We start from the raw sequence: 21115 nt of genomic DNA, 5'->3' as shown, positions 1-21115 counted from the left end.
ATAGATGTGACTTAGAAAATGGGCATACTTTCTGAAAAACGACATACTTTCTGTTCAGGGGCAAAATCTTCAAACAAAGATTTGGCGCGGCCATGGGCAGCCCGGTTTCCCCGGTGGTGGCCAATTTATACATGGAGTTTTTGGAAGAAAAAGCTATCGCGTCCGCCCCTCTTGAGTGTAAACCGCGTATGTGGAAAAGGTACGTGGATGATGTTTTGGAGATTGTAAAATCGGATCAAGTTGACAACCTTACTGATCACCTCAACAGCACAGACCCCACGGATAGTATAAAATTCACCTACGAAAAAGAACATGACGGCAAAATACCATTCCTTGACACACTCATAGTCAGAAAGTCAGACGGTTCAGTCAAATTGCTCATTTACCGCAAAGCTTCGCACACAGACCAATATCTGAATTTTGAGTCTCATCATCCAGTTCACCACAAGTTGGGTGTTGTCCGAACTTTAATGGACAGGATGAATAATTTAGTTTCGGACGAGGATGATAAACAACAAGAAGAAGAAAAGATCAAAAAAGCACTTAGTCTCTGTGGCTATCCAAATTGGTCCTTTAAGAAGGTGAAACAACAGATTGCAAACAAAAAGACTATGAAAACATCTAAGAAAAGTGATAACAGCGAGAAATCCAAAGGACTGGTAGTTATACCTTATGTTAGTGGACTATCGGAGAAGGCCAACAGGATTTTTCGTAAACATGGAATCGCTACAGCGATGAGACCCAACTCCACTTTAAGGAAAATGCTCGTCCACCCCAAGGACAAGAGGGATCCGGACTCTACAACAGACTGTGTATCTGAAATCCCTTGTTCTAATTGTGATCATTCATATGTGGGTGAAACGGGCGACGATTTTCCACGAGACTAAGTGAACACATGAAAGAAACGGACAAAGTTACGGGTTTGAAAAAGAACTACACCCGTCAGACCAGAAAACAGTCTGAAAGCGAACTCAGCAAATCTGCGATAGCCGATCACTCTGTACAACAAAATCACGTCATCGATTGGCAAGGGTCCAAAATTCTCAGCAAGGAAGGTGACGCGAGATCAAGAAGAATCATGGAATCCATCTGGATAAGGAAGAAATCCCCGCATGTCATGAACAGAGACGAGGGGGCCCATTTTCTAAGTCACATCTATGACCCAATCATCTCCCATGAGCAGTGCGCCTCTACAGGCCGAAATTACCGGAGGTGTGTGGACATAGATCACTCTGAAGAAGAGTGTCGCCCAAGACACTCGAAACTGTCAGGTCAGTGAAAAACAGTACTTATTTGGTTTTGAAAAATGAACTTTGTATTCATTCATAAATCACTTGTTTAAAATATTTGTACTTCACTTGAAAATTGATATGAGACATGTTTGTCAACTCATAAAATGGACTATTCCATTTGAAATCCAAACACCACCACATTGGGCTATTCCAGTTGAATCCATACACCCCCTATGGATGACATGCCCTTTATCTCCTACACAGGGGGTGTGAATTTCAAATGGAGTCACACCGCGAGTCATCCATTCAGGTAACTCCATTTGAAATTCACACTCCCTGTGTGCAAGATTAAGGTCATGTATTCCATAGGCCCATTCCCACACAATATGGAATCCCAACTTCCCATTCCTATCTAATCCAAAAGCAAGACAGTGGCGCAGCGGTCTGAAACTTTGACTCCTAATCGTGGGATAGCTGGAGGTTGTGGGTTTGAATCCCTGTTGTGTTTGGCAGGCTCCCTTTGCCTCTCCCCACCCAGGTGTACAACAAATGGGTACTGGCTTGATTCAATGCTGAGGAGGTAACAGACTCAATGTGGAGGAGGTGTGGCGATTCTTCTGCAGCAACATTTTATGGAGGAGTCTGGCCCAAGTAGTTTCAAAAGAGAGATGGGCACTCCGGCCTGTGAACACAGTGTGTCCCCGTTTCCTTTACTATCTGAGTTTGTGGAATATAAACTTTGTCATTAATATATTTTTTTCTTTCTCATTTTTAAATCACAGGCAAATGGAGATGTTAGCGAATTTAAAATTTGATTTAAGGTAAATAAGATATTAGTTGGTACTAGAGCAATCAACATCATCTTGACTATGCAAGAAGACCAAAGAGGAAGGATCCATACTTTATGTAAAAGGAAAGCCGAAGGATGGATCAGCTGGTACCCTATAATATTGGTGCTTCCACACCACAGAAGGCAGGGCCTTCGCCATTGGGGGTTGAAAATAAATGGTGGTGTGTTAGCGAACTCAAATTAATAGCAAAAATAGCACAAGTATTCCCAAAAGGTTGCTTGCACATAAAGCTCTAAAAGTTTAGCGCTCTGTGTATACTCAAATGATCAAAGTCGCCAGGTTCAAACACTAGACCGGCGTCAGCTGAATTCTCAAAATGCTTTGAAGGGACTTTACCATCTGGAGTTTAATAATCTAAAGGCATTTCACTTGGGTGTTCAGACCAACCAAAACAGCAAAAAAAGAATGGAAAAAGGACCTTATGGCATTACAAGTCGTGTGTCAAATATATGTGTAAGTTTATGAATGTGTCAGGTTTAAATGGAAATATTTCAGGAAAATTATATTACATACTTGTAAGCATGGCTCGAAAAAGTGGGGAATTTGGGAAGCTCATTTCCAGGAAATGTTTGTGTTTGGAAGGAAATTCTGGTATTTGGAGGCAAATTGTGACATAAAAACATGCTATAAATTGTGGGAAATTTAGGTTGCTTCCCGGGAAATGAACATTTTTTCGAGCCCTGCTTGTAAGGTTGTCCGAAGGAAAAAAAGAATGGAAAAAAGACCTTATGGCATCACAAGTCGTGTGTCAAATATATGTGTAAGTTTATGAATGTGTCAGGTTTAAATGGAAATATTTCGGGAAAATTATTTTACATACTTGTTATCCAAAGGGAAAAAAAGAATGGAAAAAAGACCTTTGGCATCAAAAATCTTGTGTCAGGGTGTGTGTCCGGCAGCCAGTATGGGAGGGGGATGTCTATCAACAAGTTTGGATTTTGGTTAAAATTTGGTCTCATATGAACAGTTCAAAAAAAAAGTTTGTCGCAAAGCTTGTGTGCGCATATGTAAAATCATGCGATTTGAAAAAAAAAGAAATGCAGAATTTTTTCAAAATTTTTTTTAATATTTTTTCCAGAAAAATTAGGCGAAAATCAGATTTTTTTTCCTCAAAACACCATAAAAATACCAAGTGAGGAATAAAAAAAAAATTGCATTTCGCATTTGTTTTCAAACCACTTGTGAGTTTTAAGACAAACCTGCTTTTCACTATAAACTTTCTTGTTAACATATTACATGCTTCTACTTGTGCAATTAATGGATAATTACCAAATTTCTGTAGCTATTTATAAAACATCTGCTTACGGAACTGGCACTTGCAGTATATTAGTGGAAGAAGGGCCCAACTCGTATTAAGACCTGCACCATGGAAACATCATAAACTCATCCCAAAAAGAAAGTATCCAGTTTGATTTTATTCCATAAGTCACAGATGTGGCCTTAAATCAAAACCTAATAAAAGTATGTTACAGATAATTTCTTTCCACACAGTTTGATACCTCATTTGTTCAAATCAATGCAGAATTGATGACACAGTGACCATTTGAATGCAATTACCTCAAATTTAAAAGTTGCAGTAATTCCTATTGATTTGGTTCTGCTACTCAATTATGGGCAGATCAAGGGCGCATCAGACTCACGTCTCACTGAGAACATGCGCCGAAGATGTCTGGCAGTCATTGATGCAGCAGGAGGACATACCAGATATTGCCTGTGAAGAGTGAAGGGCAAACATTAAGGAAGGAGTAAAAGAGTATCTGCATTCAATAAAACACATGAAGTGAAGTCTTAGTTGTCTCTGTTATTGTGTACCTTTATGACAAATCTTGAGGAGCAGGAAAACCACATCAATAGGAATTACTGCAACTTTTAAAATTGAGGTCGTTGCATTTAAAAGGTCACTGTGTCATCAATTCTGCATCGATTTGGACAAATGTGACCCCTCGCCACAACTGAGCCCTGAAGTCGCCAATCATCATTTTTTGATATTCAACCAAAATATTCTGCTTGAAATTAGCTTTAAAATGATGTATATCATGTCTATAGTACTTGACATTTAAGTAGTGAAAAATCAATAAAACAGTCAATAAATCCTTTGTTTCCTATTGTTTATTATTAAGTTTGATGGAGCATATCTCAATAGTGGCACTGGCGACATCCGGGCTCAGTTGTGCCGAGGAGTCACAAATGAGGTATCAAACTGTGGTTTAATTTATCTGTAACATACCTTTGGTAGGTCTTGATTTAAGACCCCATCTTTGACTTATGAACCAAAATCAAACTGGATACTTTCTTTTTGGGATGAGTTTATATAATTTTGAATGCATATAATACTGTATGTTCATGTGTTAAAGGTCCCCTGAAGATGAAAACATTCTGTCTATAAAACTTTTCCAAATATTAAGTTTTGATGGAGTTGGGGCCTTTTTCCAAACAGGTATTCAATTCTCTGTGTTCCTACAAAATAATAATTAATAATATCCAATTACCCACCACACCAAACTCACCTGCATTGTACCTGTTCAGCATGTAGTTATTTTCATAAATACTTTTGTTTATTTTGTATAAAAGAGATAATTTATTATTTAAAGGTGAACCTCATTGAAAATAAAGTTATATATCAATGGAAAGCTTATGATGCCAGGAAGCAGAAAGGAATATTTTTTATTTGCCTAACGCACCAGGATAGACATAATCTCCATGCAAAGATTGGATATTGGCACCCCCTAAAATACAAAACGAAATCGTTCAAATTGGCGCTTTCGATGATGACGTCAGCACGGGGACACACAGTTACTTCCGGGTTTGATTGTAAACACAATGTCCATGCATTACTGTGGCATGCATCGGGCCAATGCACGAACTCAGTCATTGTCAACTTACTTTACATGAAAAATATCTTCAATAAAATAAGAATATATAGCATGAAGGAAACATCATGATCAAATCAAGAATGAAGTTCCTGAATAAAGTGTGTGGATTAAAAAATGGGAAAAGTGCTGGCCGGGGTGATTTGGGATAGGCACGATATGCAGGGAATATTACAGTAAAGCACGGAAGAACCGGAATGAAAACAGATTGCAAAAATTAACTGCTAGTGCTACCAGTTCAGATCGTCACACCAAGTTGAGATGAACTTATCTCAATGAGAAAATGAAGGAATAGAATAAGGTACATGTAACGGGATTTTTAATTATTTCTTAACTTTACAACCGGTCATGTATGATAGGCGAACTCGTAGATACATACGGGCGGGGTGAACTCAGTACAGTGACTGACTATGACTGAGTCTCAGTCGCCGAAAGTGTTCCGTATCCGCATGACTGTACGCACTGTACTTGCAGACAAAATGACCGATTTGATATTCACATTCTGATATTTCCAACTTATTGCTACTTCATCAGCAAAATTTATTCCTGTAAATGTTCCAAATATAAGGGAATGATTGATCAAATCTGCTGAAACACGGCGCAAACTTGTGCTACCGGAGAGACGAAGTTTAGTCGCTGTGTTTGCCCACCTTGATCATAGTGGCTGCCTGTAATTTCTTCAGCATAAAAGCAGCAATTTACGCATCCTGTTCGGTAATCCATAAAACATGAATGTTTCACTTTTTCAGTACACTGATTGTAGTATCATTAAAAGAATCGTGACACAAGTGACAATATTTTAATTTTATTCAGATTTCAGAATTCCATCAAATAACGGTCTACTAAGCCTAAATTGTATTTATTTTATAATAAAGTATCTGTTTCTTTCAATCGTGATTGTGTGGAAAGTATGTACCGGGAGAATGTATTACCGCAATGCGCTAAATATGAAAACCTTTATGGGCTGGATTTGATGAAATCGGCGGGTTTTTTTTTATTAATTTTTTAATTACTACAAGACGATATTTTTTTAATCGGATATTTTAAAATGAATCAAGAATAGGGAATGTCACAAACAAGTTATTTAATTTGTTATTCGATCATGTTTATTCAGTCCATGACATGAACGGTATCGGGGTGGTAGCAGCAATCATTTGCGCATGGAATTGATCCCAGCGCTTGAAATTCAAACTCAATTACCCAGTTATACCCAGCCAGTTATGACTGATTTTGTCAAAAATTTACGGAACATTTTCGTGTTGACAATAATTCTATTATTTCTTAATATATAGAAGGAATCAGCAACTTGAAGATTCTTCTCATTTCAAGCTTTATTGTGAAAATCAGACTTGCCGGGCAGCTTGCAAAGTACAGGAAGCAAGTCTTGTTTACATGTTTCCGAGTAGGATCACGTGATCAAGTAACCCTGAGCTTACGCCACGAGCATTCTCAAGGTCAAAGACGATTGATTTGGGTGCTTTTTGGGCGCCTTAAAAAAGACCAAAAATTCATTCATTTTTTTAATTTTTCAGCTTTATTGGCCATCAAAAAAATCGGAAAAAATTATTTTTAATATCTTGATATCATAAGCTTTCCATTGATATGTAACTTTATTTTCAATGAGGTTCACCTTTAAGAAAAGCATATATGAAATAAAATAATGAAATATTGAAAAATAAAAGATTTGAAAAATGTTTAAAGCAAATGCATTTGTACAGTTTATTTTGTTATGAGGTTTAATAGACCACTGTAAAGTCCGATTCAGACTCTACATCGCAACGCGATGCGATGCTGCAATCCGTGGCGGCACCAGGAATTTTTTGAGGGGGGCATTGGGGGGAAAAGTGAATTTCAGCAGCATCTAGCACAGCATCTAGCGATGAAATTAAAAGGTACATCTTCATTTCATCGCACAATGCTGCAATGTTTGAAAAGCATGTGGGGTCTGCATCTCCTTTTGAATGTACACTCATGAATATTGAATGGCAACATTTTCCAATATGTCAGTGCTCAAATTGGACACAATAGAACAATAAACCCTGCGGTGTGTTGGTTGTGTCTTGTGTGTATTTCATCTGGAATCAAGGTAATCAATCAAGGTATCATAGCACGCTTTTTAAATGAAGCCACAGAGATTCACCATCAGCATACACAGTTTTATCTTTGGCATTCATCATTTTATAGTCAATCCATACTTTCCTTTCGTCTGTTTTAACGCACCATACTTCTAATAGCACAGGACAGTTGAGTGGAATTCCCCTGTAAGTATACATAGAATATTCATGAAATGGTAAATATCAAAATATATTTGGATAGTAGTTACTGAAAGTTAAAATTGTATATATCCTGGCTATTTTAGGGTGGAAAAGTCACTGCACGCTGGCAAATGGAAAGTTTTCGGACGAACTTTGTAAAAGCTGGAGTGTCGTTGGCAAAGTATTGGGAGGAGCAGGAGCGGATCTAGACCAGTCAGAGGAGCATGCGACGACTAGGCCTACATAAAGATCACCAAATATGGCCACAAATCTACCATCTTGGTCCACAGCTGAGACGAATAGTGTCCACACCAGAAGTCAAAGCGGGGATGATCAGTAACATAAAGTAGAAATATAGCCGACTTGGCCCTTGATAATCCTAGACTACCACGATCAACCCATCCCTCTTCTCAAAACAATTGAAGAATTTTTAGGCGATTTCTACCAAATGTGTGCAAAATGTCTCAACTCCGTGGGATACCCCTCGCCCCCGCCGGCCAATAGAGTCGCATTTGCCGTATAAATTGGGCGGAAATGTATTCGTGATTGAACTTCTGGCCCTTCCCCTTTAAAACCATGCAGGTAAAATTTACCTCCTGATATCCGTAGGTCTAGTTTATGGAAAGCGCAGAAGAGGAGAGAAAGGGGAGTATCAGAAAAGATGAATAGGGAGCTAAGGGGGAAAAAAGAGGAAAATAAATAGGCAAAAAGAAAAAGGTGGACAGAGAAGTGGACGAAACAAGATCTAGGCCTACTTTTTTTTATCTACTAAATTTACATAATATCGCCCACCAGTAGCTACGCCCCTGTTTGGTAATTACACGTATAGAGGTTATCCACTTTACTCATGCGTGACTTCTAACAAAAGGCGCTGGTTCCCGTAGTATTCCTCATTCAAACTAATTCAATGCACGACCTCGGAGTTACCTGCATGACTTTGGCGGGCTATTTTGAAATAGTCATGGTTGCACATGCAGGTACTTCTTTTGAAAGTCCTAAACAAGGTATAGGAGTCGCTGGTAGGATATGCAGCTTATAGAACACGGATAACCTCTATTAACGTCGATCTCAAAACACTTTATAGGAAGTTTGAGTTAAATATCTAGGGTTTAAAGAATCTGTGTGTGGTGCCGATTATTTGGTACCAAAATCTCAAAATGGCCAAAAAGTGAGTTAAGGCTTGGACTGCCAAGCACAACGTGATCCATAGCCTCATTATCCATTTTTCTCAAAAAATTTTGAGATTCTTATACCACCGGAAACATCTATACTTATTATTTGTGAGCAAACAATAATTTCTTGCAGATTCATTCGTTTAGCAAAAATATCGTCAAATTTCTATTTATGTTCTGTTTTTAAACAGAAAGAGATTACAACACTGGCCTAAGAAACAATGAAATATACTTTGTAATGCTTGACTCGCTTACGCAAAATCGGAATCAACTGAAACTTTAGAAAGAAAATATTACCCCTCATTACATACCTTCTATAATTAATGGTAAGATACTTTGTCACACATATCTCGTCTAGTTGATAGACACATATATGCGACGTTATGATATCTGCCATTGTTGCAATAGCTCCTCCATGTACATACCTATAATTCAAATTTGCAAACAGGTAATGTTTTATTCTCGATAATAGTGCACTCTTTTATGGGTTGCCTAACGGTGATCACTCAAAGTGAAATTTCACTCTTTTGAAATTGCACACCATCTTCACTTTTTCCTGGGTAAATTACACTCTTTCCAGAGTGCAATTTACTAAATTTTCACCCTTGCCTGCCATCAGAGTGATCACTGTAGGAAGTGGATTTTCGTCTTTTCCACTCAGTGGCGTAGCTAGGGTTTGTGGCGCCCAGGGCTAAGGATACATAATGGCGCCCCTCCCCAATTCTTGAAACAATTGCGCGCCCACGAAAATTTACACAAATAGGACCTACCACTAATTAGTTTTGGTTATAATGAAGTTGAATATCAGTCTTAAATTGATATTTCAAATGATTTTGTGCTGAAATCGCTTTGACCGTTTCATCGCTTGGGAGGGGCGCAAAAACGATGCTGAACTGGTCAATTCGGCGCCCCTGAGGGTGGTGCCCAGGACATGATTTTATAAATTATAAATAGAGCATATTATTACAATACCTACCCAACAGGTCCTTGAGCATATGGTCCAAACTGGCATAATCCAATTGCTTTCTTTTCTTTCTCATCATAAAATAGTACGGAATTATACATTTTGTTTGGATCTTCCAGCCCACTAGTCGCAAATACCAATCTGCCTTCTCGTGTAAGCTTCTTTATATCATGAGTTTGAACCATTTGTACCAGCTCCCCAGCATCTTTTCTCTTTAAAAACGACTTGTAAATTGCTTGCGATTCTGGAACCCATCCACTTTCCAACTCCATACCCTTTTGAAAATGTAATAAACAGTAATTAATGCATAGGCCTACAATTTCAAAGGGATATATAGGTCATATTTTGATTAACAATAATTAATACTATTGTGATCACATATCGAAGTGAATGTATTTCATTTTACCTTTTTTTAAAGCCGTTCAACCCAGCAGACATAAAAGGTTTGACAGAAAACGTTTAAATGTCTGGTTATAAATGGTGGGTATTCAAGTCCATGGTTCTCAACCGGAGTTCTCATTCCATCATGTCAATATTCAATAACCATGATAAGGGAAACATTCAATCTACAGAAATAAGATAATGTGTTTTGTTTATTTACCTCCGGGTCTCTTTCGTCTGTAATATACCGCATGCACGATTGCTAGCAGCAGAATTCGGTTATAGGCCTACCTGGTACCGGTAATGGCAGTCATGCATGTGAATCATAAAAGGCATATCAAAGGTCGGAACCTTGAATTTCCTGCCGACCTTTGTACACGTATTAAAGCAATTCCCTCAAATTGAGAGTCATTTTAAATGAAGCGTAGCTCTGCGTCATTGTTCGTGCGTATGAATGAATCATGATGTTTAGCCAAGTAAAATAATAATAAGTAATGTCAACCAATCAATCAATTCGTATTCCTCAATCATTTCTTCTTCTTTTATCTTGCAAATTAATGAAGTACATAATATGTTCATCACCTCATGTACTCGCATTATAAAATATACAAAGTGTTTTTAAATAATTGAATACCTGAGTGGAAAAAGGGCCCAACTCCATCAAAACTGTTTTTGAGATATTAAGAAAAAACTTAATATTTGGAAAAGTTTTATAGACAGAATGTTTTCATCTTCAGGGAACCTTTAATACATGGCCATACATTATTACATACATTCAAATTCATATATGATGTTTCCATGGCAACGGTACATGTCTTAATACGAGCTTGAGTTGGGCCCTTCTTCCACTAATATACTGCAAGCGGTAGTTCCGTAAGCAGATGTGTTATAAATAGCTACAGAAATTTGGTAATTATCCATTAATTGCCCAAGTAGAAGCATGTAATATGTTAGCAAGAAAGTTTATTGTAGTGAAAAGCAGATTTCATGGAGGAACAAAAATTCCTCTTTAACCCAATATTTGTGGAAGAAGGGTCCAACTCCACGGAGTTGGGCCTTTCTTCCATGAAAACCATGATTAAGTGTACGTACGTGGAAGACTATTTAGAGAGTGGATTTTGGCTCATCTTTCACACACAAAGAAGAACAGTCTGCTGGCAATAACATGCTGGGTCTAACTCATTTTTGTTAAAAATTGGAGTTGGGCCCTTCTTCCACTCAGGTATTCAATTTTAAATCATGCTCCACGCAATTATCAGGGTAATGTAGACTTTCCTGCTTACGGTGCTCCATGCAATTATCAGGGTAACGTAGACTTTCCTGCTTATGGTGCTCCACGCAATTATCAGGGTAATGTAGACTTTCCTGCTTACGGTGCTCCATGCAATTATCAGAGTAATGTAGACTTTCCTGCTTATGGTACTCCGCGCATTTATCTGAGTAATGTAGACTTTCCTGATTATGGAGCTCCGCGCAATTATCAGGGTAATGCAGACTTTCCGGCTTATGGTGCTCCGCGCAATTATCAGGGTAATGTAGACTTTCCTGCTTATGGTGCGCACGCAATTATCAGGGTAATGTAGACTTTCCTGCTTATGATGCGCCACACAATTATCAGGACAATGTAGACTTTCCTGCTTATGGTGCTCCACACAATTATCAGGACAATGTAGACTTTCCTGCTTATGGTGCTCCACACAATTATCAGGGCAATGTAGACTTTCCTGCTTATGGTGCTCCACGCAATTATGAGGGCAATGTAGACTTTCCTGCTTATGGTGCGCACGCAATTATCAGGGTAATGTAGACTTTCCTGCTTATGGTGCGCACGCAATTATTAGGGTAATGTAGACTTTCCTGCTTATGGTGCTCCACACAATTATCAGGGCAATGTAGACTTTCCTGCTTATGGTGCTCCACACAATTATCAGGGTAATGTAGACTTTCCTGCTTATGGTGCGCACGCAATTATTAGGGTAATGTAGACTTTCCTGCTTATGGTGCTCGACGCAATTATCAGGGTAATGTAGACTTTTCGGCTTATGGTGCCTCACGCAATTATCAGGGTAATGTAGACTTTCCTGCTTATGGTGCGCCATGCAATTATCAGGGTAATGAAGACATTCCTGTCTATGGTGCGCCACCCAATTATCAGGGTAATTTGTACTTTTCTGCTTTTGTTGCTCCACACAATTATCAGGGTAATGTAGACTTTCCTGCTTATGGTGCTCCACGCAGTTCTCAGAGTATTGTAGACTTTCCTGCTTATGGTGCTCCACGCAATTATCAGGGTAATGTAGACTTTCCTGCTTATGGTGCTCCACACAATTATCAGGGCAATGCAGACTTTCCTACTTATGGTGCTCCACGCAATTATCAGGGTAATGTAGACTTTCCTGCTTATGGTGCTCCACGCAATTATCAGGGCAATGTAGACTTTCCTGCATATGGTGCTCCACACAATTATGAGGGCAATGTAGACTTTCCTGCTTATGGTGCTCCACGCAATTATCAGGGTAATGTAGACTTTCCTGCTTACGGTGCTCCACGCAATTATCAGGGCAATGTAGACTGTCCTGCTTATGGTGCGCACGCAATTATCAGGGTAATGTAGACTTTCCTGCTTACGGTGCTCCATGCAATTATCAGAGTAATGTAGACTTTCCTGCTTATGGTACTCCGCGCATTTATCTGAGTAATGTAGACTTTCCTGATTATGGAGCTCCGCGCAATTATCAGGGTAATGCAGACTTTCCGGCTTATGGTGCTCCGCGCAATTATCAGGGTAATGTAGACTTTCCTGCTTATGGTGCGCACGCAATTATCAGGGTAATGTAGACTTTCCTGCTTATGATGCGCCACACAATTATCAGGACAATGTAGACTTTCCTGCTTATGGTGCTCCACACAATTATCAGGACAATGTAGACTTTCCTGCTTATGGTGCTCCACACAATTATCAGGGCAATGTAGACTTTCCTGCTTATGGTGCTCCACGCAATTATGAGGGCAATGTAGACTTTCCTGCTTATGGTGCGCACGCAATTATCAGGGTAATGTAGACTTTCCTGCTTATGGTGCGCACGCAATTATTAGGGTAATGTAGACTTTCCTGCTTATGGTGCTCCACACAATTATCAGGGCAATGTAGACTTTCCTGCTTATGGTGCTCCACACAATTATCAGGGTAATGTAGACTTTCCTGTTTATGGTGCGCACGCAATTATTAGGGTAATGTAGACTTTCCTGCTTATGGTGCTCGACGCAATTATCAGGGTAATGTAGACTTTTCGGCTTATGGTGCCTCACGCAATTATCAGGGTAATGTAGACTTTCCTGCTTATGGTGCGCCATGCAATTATCAGGGTAATGAAGACATTCCTGTCTATGGTGCGCCACCCAATTATCAGGGTAATTTGTACTTTTCTGCTTTTGTTGCTCCACACAATTATCAGGGTAATGTAGACTTTCCTGCTTATGGTGCTCCACGCAGTTCTCAGAGTATTGTAGACTTTCCTGCTTATGGTGCTCCACGCAATTATCAGGGTAATGTAGACTTTCCTGCTTATGGTGCTCCACACAATTATCAGGGCAATGCAGACTTTCCTACTTATGGTGCTCCACGCAATTATCAGGGTAATGTAGACTTTCCTGCTTATGGTGCTCCACGCAATTATCAGGGCAATGTAGACTTTCCTGCATATGGTGCTCCACACAATTATGAGGGCAATGTAGACTTTCCTGCTTATGGTGCTCCACGCAATTATCAGGGTAATGTAGACTTTCCTGCTTACGGTGCTCCACGCAATTATCAGGGCAATGTAGACTGTCCTGCTTATGGTGCGCACGCAATTATCAGGGTAATGTATACTTTCCTACTTATGGTGCTCCACGCAATTATCAGGGTAATGTAGACTTTCCTGCTTATGGTGCTCCACGCAATTATCAGGGTAATGTAAACTTTCCTGCATACGGTTCGCACGCAATTATCAGGGTAATTTAGACTTTCCTTCTTACGGTGCTCTACGCAATTATCTGGATAATGTAGACTTTCCTGCTATGGTGCGCCACGCAATTATCAGGGTAATGTAGACTTTCCTGCTATGGTGCTCCATGCAATTATCAGGGTAATGTAGACTTTCCTTCTTACGGTGCTCTACGCAATTATCTGGATAATGTAGACTTTCCTGCTTATGGTGCTCCATGCAATTATCAGGGTAATGTAGACTTTCCTGTTTATGGTGCTCCATGCAATTATCAGGGTAATGTAGACTTTCATGCTTATGGTGCGCCATGCAATTATCAGGGTAATGTAAACTTGTTCCTAGCGGCAAGTTTGCGTAAAGGTTGGAAACCAGCTTCTTTTTGTTAATTTGGGTGTGCTGAACTCGATTCTGTTGTCTGCCAAGCAATATTTTGACACCTTGACCCTCAAAAAGATCCCCAAATAACCCCATAGGATCGTATATTGGGCAAAATAATATGATTCCAATAACACTTTCAAGCATGTCAAATTATGCGTCCGGCATAAAAAATGATTGTTGTGTATGGGTCAAAAGTCAAAATTGCTCCAATTTTCGTAAAAGTTGAGGCAAAGTGTTCGCCAGCTTCGCCTGGCTTAGAGATTTCAGAAAAAGAATAGCTTGCACTATCTGCGATGTCTTGTTAGCATGTTACACAGCAAAGAGTCAAAAGATATGTAGAATTCCATAGGATTCAATTCAATTGAATTTGTATTTATTTATCATCTATCTTCTGAAAATAACATCGCGGAGTCAAAACTATTCTATTTATTAAGAATGGCCCAATGCAATTAAAGTATCATAAAACGCTTTTTAAATGAAGCCACAGAGATTCACCATCAGCATACACAGTTTTATCTTTGGCATTCATCATTTTATAGTCAATCCATACTTTCCTTCCTTCTGTTTTAACGCACCATACTTCTAATAGCACAGGACAGTTGAGTGGAATTCCCCTGTAAGTATACATAGAATATTTATGAAATGGTAAAATATCAAAATATATTTGGCAGAATATTTATGAAATGGTAAAATATCAAAATATATTTGGCATATTAGTTACCGAAAGTTGACATTGTATTATACACACTACCAGATTGCTATACTGCTGCCGTCCGGGTACACTGCTGCTGCCCAGCTACTTCATGGTACATTACATTACATTACATTACATTACATTACATTACATTACATTACATTACATTACATTACATTATACGTTAAATTACATTACATAACATTACACTATACAGTACATTGCATTACATTACATTATATTACATTGCATTGTATTACACTACGCTACATTACATTACATTATACGTTACATTACATTACATTATATTTACATAACATTACACATTACATTGCATTACATTACATTACATTACATTACATTACATTACATTACATTATACATTACATTACATTATACGTTACATTGCATTACATTACATTACATTACATTATATTACATTGCATTGCATTATATTACATTACATTACATTACATTACATTATACACTACATTACGTTATACATTACAATTCATTACATTACATTTACATTAAAATATACATTATACATTATATTTACATTACAATATACATTACATTACATTACATTACATTACATTACATTATACATTACATTACGTTACATTACATTACGTTACGTTATGTTACATTACATTACATTACGTTACATTACATAACATTACATTACATTACATTACATTACATTACATTACATTACATTATACATTACATTATCAGCATTACATACCTTTTATAATTGATGGTAAGATACCTTGTCATACAATTGTGTAGTATAAACATACATACATGGGACGTAATAACATCAGCCATTGTTGCAATAGCTCCGCCATGTGCATACCTATACAAATATAATTCAAATTATGCAAAACTTATGAGATAAAGGGGCAATGCTTTACTCTCGATTATAATTATTTTTGTATGGGTTGCCTAGCAGTAATTATTCCAATCAAAGGAAATTTCACTCTTTTGAGAGTAAATTGCACACCATCTTCACTCTTTCCTGAGTGAAATTGACTCTCCTTTTAAGTGAATTGCCATCTTTTTCATTCTTTTACATTTGGAGAGTAAACGCTACTCTTGCAGAATGTATAAAAGTGCGTACTCGTATACAGTATAGACGAATCTCATTTCACGCATTCCTACACCTCACTGGCAGTCATAACTGGGTCCCCGTCGGCTACAATGCACCCAAATTGTGAAATGATTCGGCCTTGGCGGGAATTTTAAACTAATTAACTGCATTCAATCACCCGTGCTACACATAGACAAAAGAATGATGAAAGCTTACAACACAATACAATATAACATCGATGTTTAAGCGGCTTTAATTTACCCAATTGGGCAGTCACAACACATGTTTGGTGCAGCGGGGACCCAGCCATGGCCGACCAAATCCTGACCATGACTTGGCTCGTGAGATTCGTCTATAGAGGCCCCCAGTAAACAAAGTTCGTTGTATCTGATCCAGAAATATACTCCTTTTCCACAGCAACGGTCACGCTATATGGATTTTTGATTTTAACCCAAAAATATCACATTTTAACTAGCCATTTAAATGTAAAAATCCTTAAATAGCATAACCGTTGCCGTGGAAAAGGAATAAAACGTATACGGGTTTCAAAATAATGTGACATAATGGAGGAAACGATTCTCCAGACACTTCTAAACTTTGGAAACACCTGTCCTACGACACGAAACTTTCATGGGGCTGACCCCTATACTGATAGACTAGTTTTGCAGGGGAGTGATGTGGGAATGTTGTTTCTTTCTGAGAAATACCAATACTAAGCCACTACTTTATATAATTAAGCTCATTATTACAATACCTACCCAACAGGTCCTTGGGCATATGGTCCAAACTGGCATAATCCATAAGCCTTCTTTTCTTTCTCATCATAAAATAGTACGGAATTATACATTTTGTTCAGATCTTCCAGCCCACTCGTCGGAAATAACAATCTGCCTTCTCGCGTAATCATCTTAATAACATTTGAAGTTTCAACCATTAGTTTCAGCTCCCCGGCATCTTTTCTCTTCAAGAGTGAATTGTAGATTGCTTGCGATTCTGGAACCCATCCACTTTCCAGCTCCATACCCTTTTGAAAATGTAGTAAATAGTAATTCATGCATATAAAAGGAAAATATAGGTCAGATTGTGCTTAACTACATTCCAACCTCTTTTATCCGGACCTCTTTTATACGGATCTCTCTGTTATTCGGACATGGGATCTTCATGTAAAACATCTCGTTAATGCATTAAGAGCATGCACTGAAGCATTTAGAAGGACGTAACTATGTGGCACACGTCACTCATATATGATCTTTTACTTTATTACCCCAGTTTGAGTAACTTTTTGCTCCCTAGCTCTGAGTGTTAACACTTTTGACAAAAAAACAAAGACGTAAGTAACGTTTTAAAAATATTTGTTTGTTCATTGCAGGATTTGCTTCATCCCCTACGTTACCTCATCAATTGACCTTTTCAGTAAATCCCATAAGCCTTTGCGAGTATACCTGAGATGTCGTCATTTGACGTCAGTATACGCGTCACGCCAATGCGCACATCGTTTAGCGAACATCGTTACTGCGCATTGCAAGGCTACGTGACGTCAAATGACGACATCTCAGATGTACTCGCAAAGGCTTACGGGATTTTGATATAAGAAGAAATAAAAGCTCATAGTTTTCTATTACCTAATCAAATTCAACGCACAAGAAATGTTTTGTTTTAGATGATGCAAACAAAAAGGGGGTACAAAGTGCTATACGACCACCGGAAGGTGGTACAAAGTGGTGTATCACCACCGGAAGGTTGTACAAACTGATGTACCACCACCGGAAGGTGGTACAAACTGGTGTGCTACCACCAGAAGGTGGTACAAACTGATGTACCACCACCAGAAAGTGGTACAAAGTGGTGTACCCCACCAGAAGGTGTTACAAAGTGGTGTACCACCACCAGAAGGTGATACAAACCAGTGTACCACCGCCTGAAGATGGTATAAACTGGCGTACCACCACCGGAAGGTGGTATAAACTGGTGTACCACCACCGGAAGGTTGTACAAACTGATGTACCACCACCGGAAGGTTGTACAAACTGATGTACCATCACCGGAAGGTGGTACAAACTGGTGTACCACCACCAGAAGGTGGTACAAACTGGTGTACCACCACCAGAAGGTGGTACAAACTGGTGTACCACAACCGGAACGTGGTACAAAGTGGTGTACTACCACCGGAAGGTGTTACAAAGTGGTGTACTACCACCGGAAGGTGGTACAGAGTGGTGTACCACCACCTGAAGTAAATACGTTTTTGCTTCTAACATCCAAATCGCTGGAGAAAATAATGAAGTTCAAACTTGGAAACATTGTTTTAATGGTAGGCCTCAATATAAGTAGGCATATCACCTCAAAAATAATCGCAGCAGAAACACGTTATTTAATGTTCCTACATTATTGAGCTTTATTAAAGCATCAAAAATCAAAAAACAGAATTGAAATCGGTCAATGCATTGTGATGTAGTGTCAATTTAAAGATGCTCGTAGATGGAATGAAATCCTGCTACAAATGGCTGTAATGACAAAATTGGCACATTTCGAGATTTTGAAGGTATATTTGGACGCTTGCTTGAAAAAGCAGCGTTAATTTAAATATCACATGTTAAATGCCTATCTTTCCTGACTTCGTTACAGAAAACAAAATTAAAAAATCTATCATTGAATAATCATAATAAATTAACCAAATATACTATTTTAGCAATTTCGGCCAATCTGCAGACAAATTAAATCTCAAAAAATGACTAAGTTCAGCTAATTAATATGCAAAATTGATGCCAATAGAAAACCGTACATGATATAAAGGTGCGGTTTTTTTGCACACATATGTATACAACGTTCTTTCAATTGATAACAAAAAATACACAAAAAGTAATTAATTATGCAAATTAGGTAATTACAGCTAATTATGTATTTATGCTATTATTATGCAAATTAGGCATGAGTAATTTTAGGTTTTTTTCAATATTTAATGAACGTCTGTTCATTTATCATAATTTTTTAAAGTATGATCCTGTTATGAGGTTGAATAAATGAACTGCAGTTAATTATTTAAAAACAATACAAAAAAAAAAAAAAAGTTTGACATTTAAAAAAAAAAAATAAAAATAAATTTCGGAATTTATATAGCGCTTTTTCCAGAGGATTCAAAGCGCTGACGGTAATTTCGCTGCGTGGTGAATCATCACAATCAGATCGCATCAACTAGGCTAGTTGCAGCCAAACCCGGCGCAAACCTATCCGCACTTAGATTGTAACATCCACCCATTTTCTGCAGCTCCCCAAATTCCATTGGGTGAAGGAAGTTTTTGATAACGAAACAACTAATCACCGATTTTGAAAACAGGAGGAAACCGGAGATCCCGGAGAAAACCTGCGAGAGCGAGCATGGATCGGGATAAACCAAATGCACGGTGTCTAGAATATAATTTTCATTTTTACTGTAAACATGGTATGTGTCACCATTACTCAAAGCCAAGTCCGAAAAGTAAAAATTAAAATTCAGTTGCAATGAGACTTTAAATTAACATTTTGTCATCTGGATTAACATGGGAACACAATCGGTAAAGTGAACAGCAATTTTACTGTACCGCGTATACAAAAATAGTATGGCCTTGGACACACACAATGGCTTAGAGCTATTGTGGTTTGGAAAATTACTCCCTAAAAAAAACATTGATTAATGTTTTGCTTCAACTGGTTTTAGGGAAGTGTTTCATTTGTTGTCGACGGAATTAATTTACATGCTAAGAAAGATTAGTATTTCAGCTAAATGGTGGTAGTTCCTTTACTTCAATAGGCCTATATTTACTGATTTATGAGCGATCTTCAAAATCCATAAAAACAGGCAGTAGCTCTTAAACAAAACAATTTTTAATTTTTGAGGACCCGATGTTAGCCTCGGAAAGGCTTCACACATCATATATTAAAAATTTAAACAATTTGGATAAATGAAGCATATAAAGAAATTCATTTATCGACATGGATGTTTTCTAAAATTAGCCAAATTTGAAGCGCGCCCTTTTCAATTCACTGTTAGGGTAGGTGCAGGTAATATGGGACAGCAGGTAATATGGGACACCTGTTTTCATTTTAACAAAAAGTAGCTTAGAGAAGGTACACACTTTAAGTTGATTTGTTAAGTGTTTAGAGACATCAATTGTGCTTCTAGAAATGCAGTTTTGGAGTCTGTGTATCAAACTCTTGGAAATCAATGCCAAAAGAGTGAAATTGCCCAAAAATTTACGTCGTTTTTTTGGCCTGATATAAAATCAATGACGCCACATTTTATGATTGTGTATCCAAATACTCTGGTACTGAGGGTGCATTTGTCTCTTTTTATGATCTTTAGGTGATGGGTTAAGCTTATCAGCAGGTAAAATTCCACTCAAAAGTGGCACTTTCCTTTTATAAATGATTATTTTCTCTGATTTTCAACTGAATGGGTGCAGGTAATATGGGACACATAGGAAATTGTGTGCATTGTCAATGCGAAAAGCAAAACTATTTAGAAAATTGAATTTTCTTGTTGAAATTTGCATTTAACATTCAAAATCATGTAACAAAAATGTTTTTAGAACAAAAGAGTGATTTTCTGAACATTTTGATTTTCACCATAGAGATAACATAGTGTCCCATATTACCTGCACATGCAGGTAATATGGGACATTTGACGATGACGTCATTTTGACGTCATAGCGTCCAAACAAACATAAAAACAAGATAACATTGCCTGTTTTATTAATCTTAAAGGACAGGTTGTTCATCATAACAATCTCTTTTGGGCATATCTTCTATAGTTTTTATGCACATAAGCTAAACGTCCTTAATGGTCCCATAGTACCTGCAGGTACCCTATGCTTGCATGCACAGTATAGCAGAATTATTGTGCAGCCACTGTGACATCTATACTATTAAAGAGGAACTTGCCGATAATCGATACTTTGAAGAGGAACTGATCGATTCATCGGTATCATCTCGGAGATTATAGATGAGGTATTTGCCGATAATTGATACTGTGAATAGGAACTTATCGATTCATCGGTATCATCTCGGAGATTATAGATAAATTATAAATTAATCAATAGATAAATAAATAAGTTCTAGCATTTCCAGATGAATGGTAAATGCATAGATAGATAGATAAATTAATAAATACAAATAATTATTTGGATTTATTCGGTAGATCAACCAATGGTGGCCCGCTTATTTACGGTCCGTTGCTGCGTTGCTATACGCGGATTACGCACAG

General features: G+C 37.9%; 3 protein-coding genes across 4 annotated transcripts in view; 1 reads left to right on the top strand and 2 right to left on the bottom strand.

Annotated features, from left to right (window-relative positions):
- Nucleotides 1-3055, top strand: part of LOC140172576 (uncharacterized) — a 65087-nt gene extending 62032 nt beyond the window's left edge. Inside the window, 1 exon segment of the mRNA XM_072195718.1 lies at nt 2015-3055. Within this exon segment, the coding sequence (XP_072051819.1) occupies nt 2015-2047 (33 nt within the window). The 3' untranslated portion in view covers nt 2048-3055.
- Nucleotides 3056-7012: 3957 nt separating this feature from the next.
- LOC140136573 (acyl-coenzyme A thioesterase THEM4-like) lies at nt 7013-10083 on the bottom strand. Of its 2 annotated transcripts, none has more exons than XM_072158268.1 (4): nt 9946-10083; nt 9357-9619; nt 8692-8805; nt 7013-7212 (listed from the first exon to the last, which is right to left on the bottom strand). In XM_072158268.1, exons 1-4 carry the CDS (start codon nt 9976-9978, stop codon nt 7056-7058), a joined length of 567 nt encoding a protein of 188 aa, XP_072014369.1. In that variant the 5' UTR covers nt 9979-10083; the 3' UTR covers nt 7013-7055. The 2 variants fall into 2 exon arrangements, with proteins under 2 accessions (XP_072014369.1, XP_072014370.1); XM_072158269.1 differs by lacking the exon at nt 9946-10083 and adding an exon at nt 9751-9899.
- A 4206-nt stretch (nt 10084-14289) lies between these two features.
- LOC140136572 (acyl-coenzyme A thioesterase THEM4-like) overlaps nt 14290-21115 on the bottom strand; it is a 31481-nt gene continuing 24655 nt past the window's right edge. Inside the window, exons 2-4 of the mRNA XM_072158267.1 lie at nt 16635-16900; nt 15532-15642; nt 14290-14703 (exon numbers count right to left, since the gene is read on the bottom strand). Of these exons, the coding sequence (XP_072014368.1) occupies nt 14547-14703; nt 15532-15642; nt 16635-16900 (534 nt within the window). The 3' untranslated portion in view covers nt 14290-14546. The remainder of the gene's footprint in view (nt 14704-15531; nt 15643-16634; nt 16901-21115) is intronic.

This window comes from Amphiura filiformis, chromosome 16, assembly GCF_039555335.1.
Source record: "Amphiura filiformis chromosome 16, Afil_fr2py, whole genome shotgun sequence".
Classification (NCBI taxonomy): domain Eukaryota; kingdom Metazoa; phylum Echinodermata; class Ophiuroidea; order Amphilepidida; family Amphiuridae; genus Amphiura; species Amphiura filiformis.
The sequence above is the reverse complement of the archived record's forward strand: the minus strand, read 5'-3'. Positions and strand labels throughout refer to the sequence as shown.

What these genes read in the sequence shown, in the direction of transcription:
- LOC140136573 (XM_072158268.1), bottom strand. Translation starts at nt 9,978, where the DNA reads ATGCGGTATATTACAGACGAAAGAGACCCGGAG. An exon ending in CAGACGAAAGAGACCCGGAG is followed by an intron (nt 9,620 to 9,945) that starts GTAAATAAACAA and finishes CATTTTCAAAAG; the next exon opens with GGTATGGAGTTGGAAAGTGG. An exon ending in CTTACCATTAATTATAGAAG is followed by an intron (nt 7,213 to 8,691) that starts GTATGTAATGAG and finishes GTATACTTACAG; the next exon opens with GGGAATTCCACTCAACTGTC.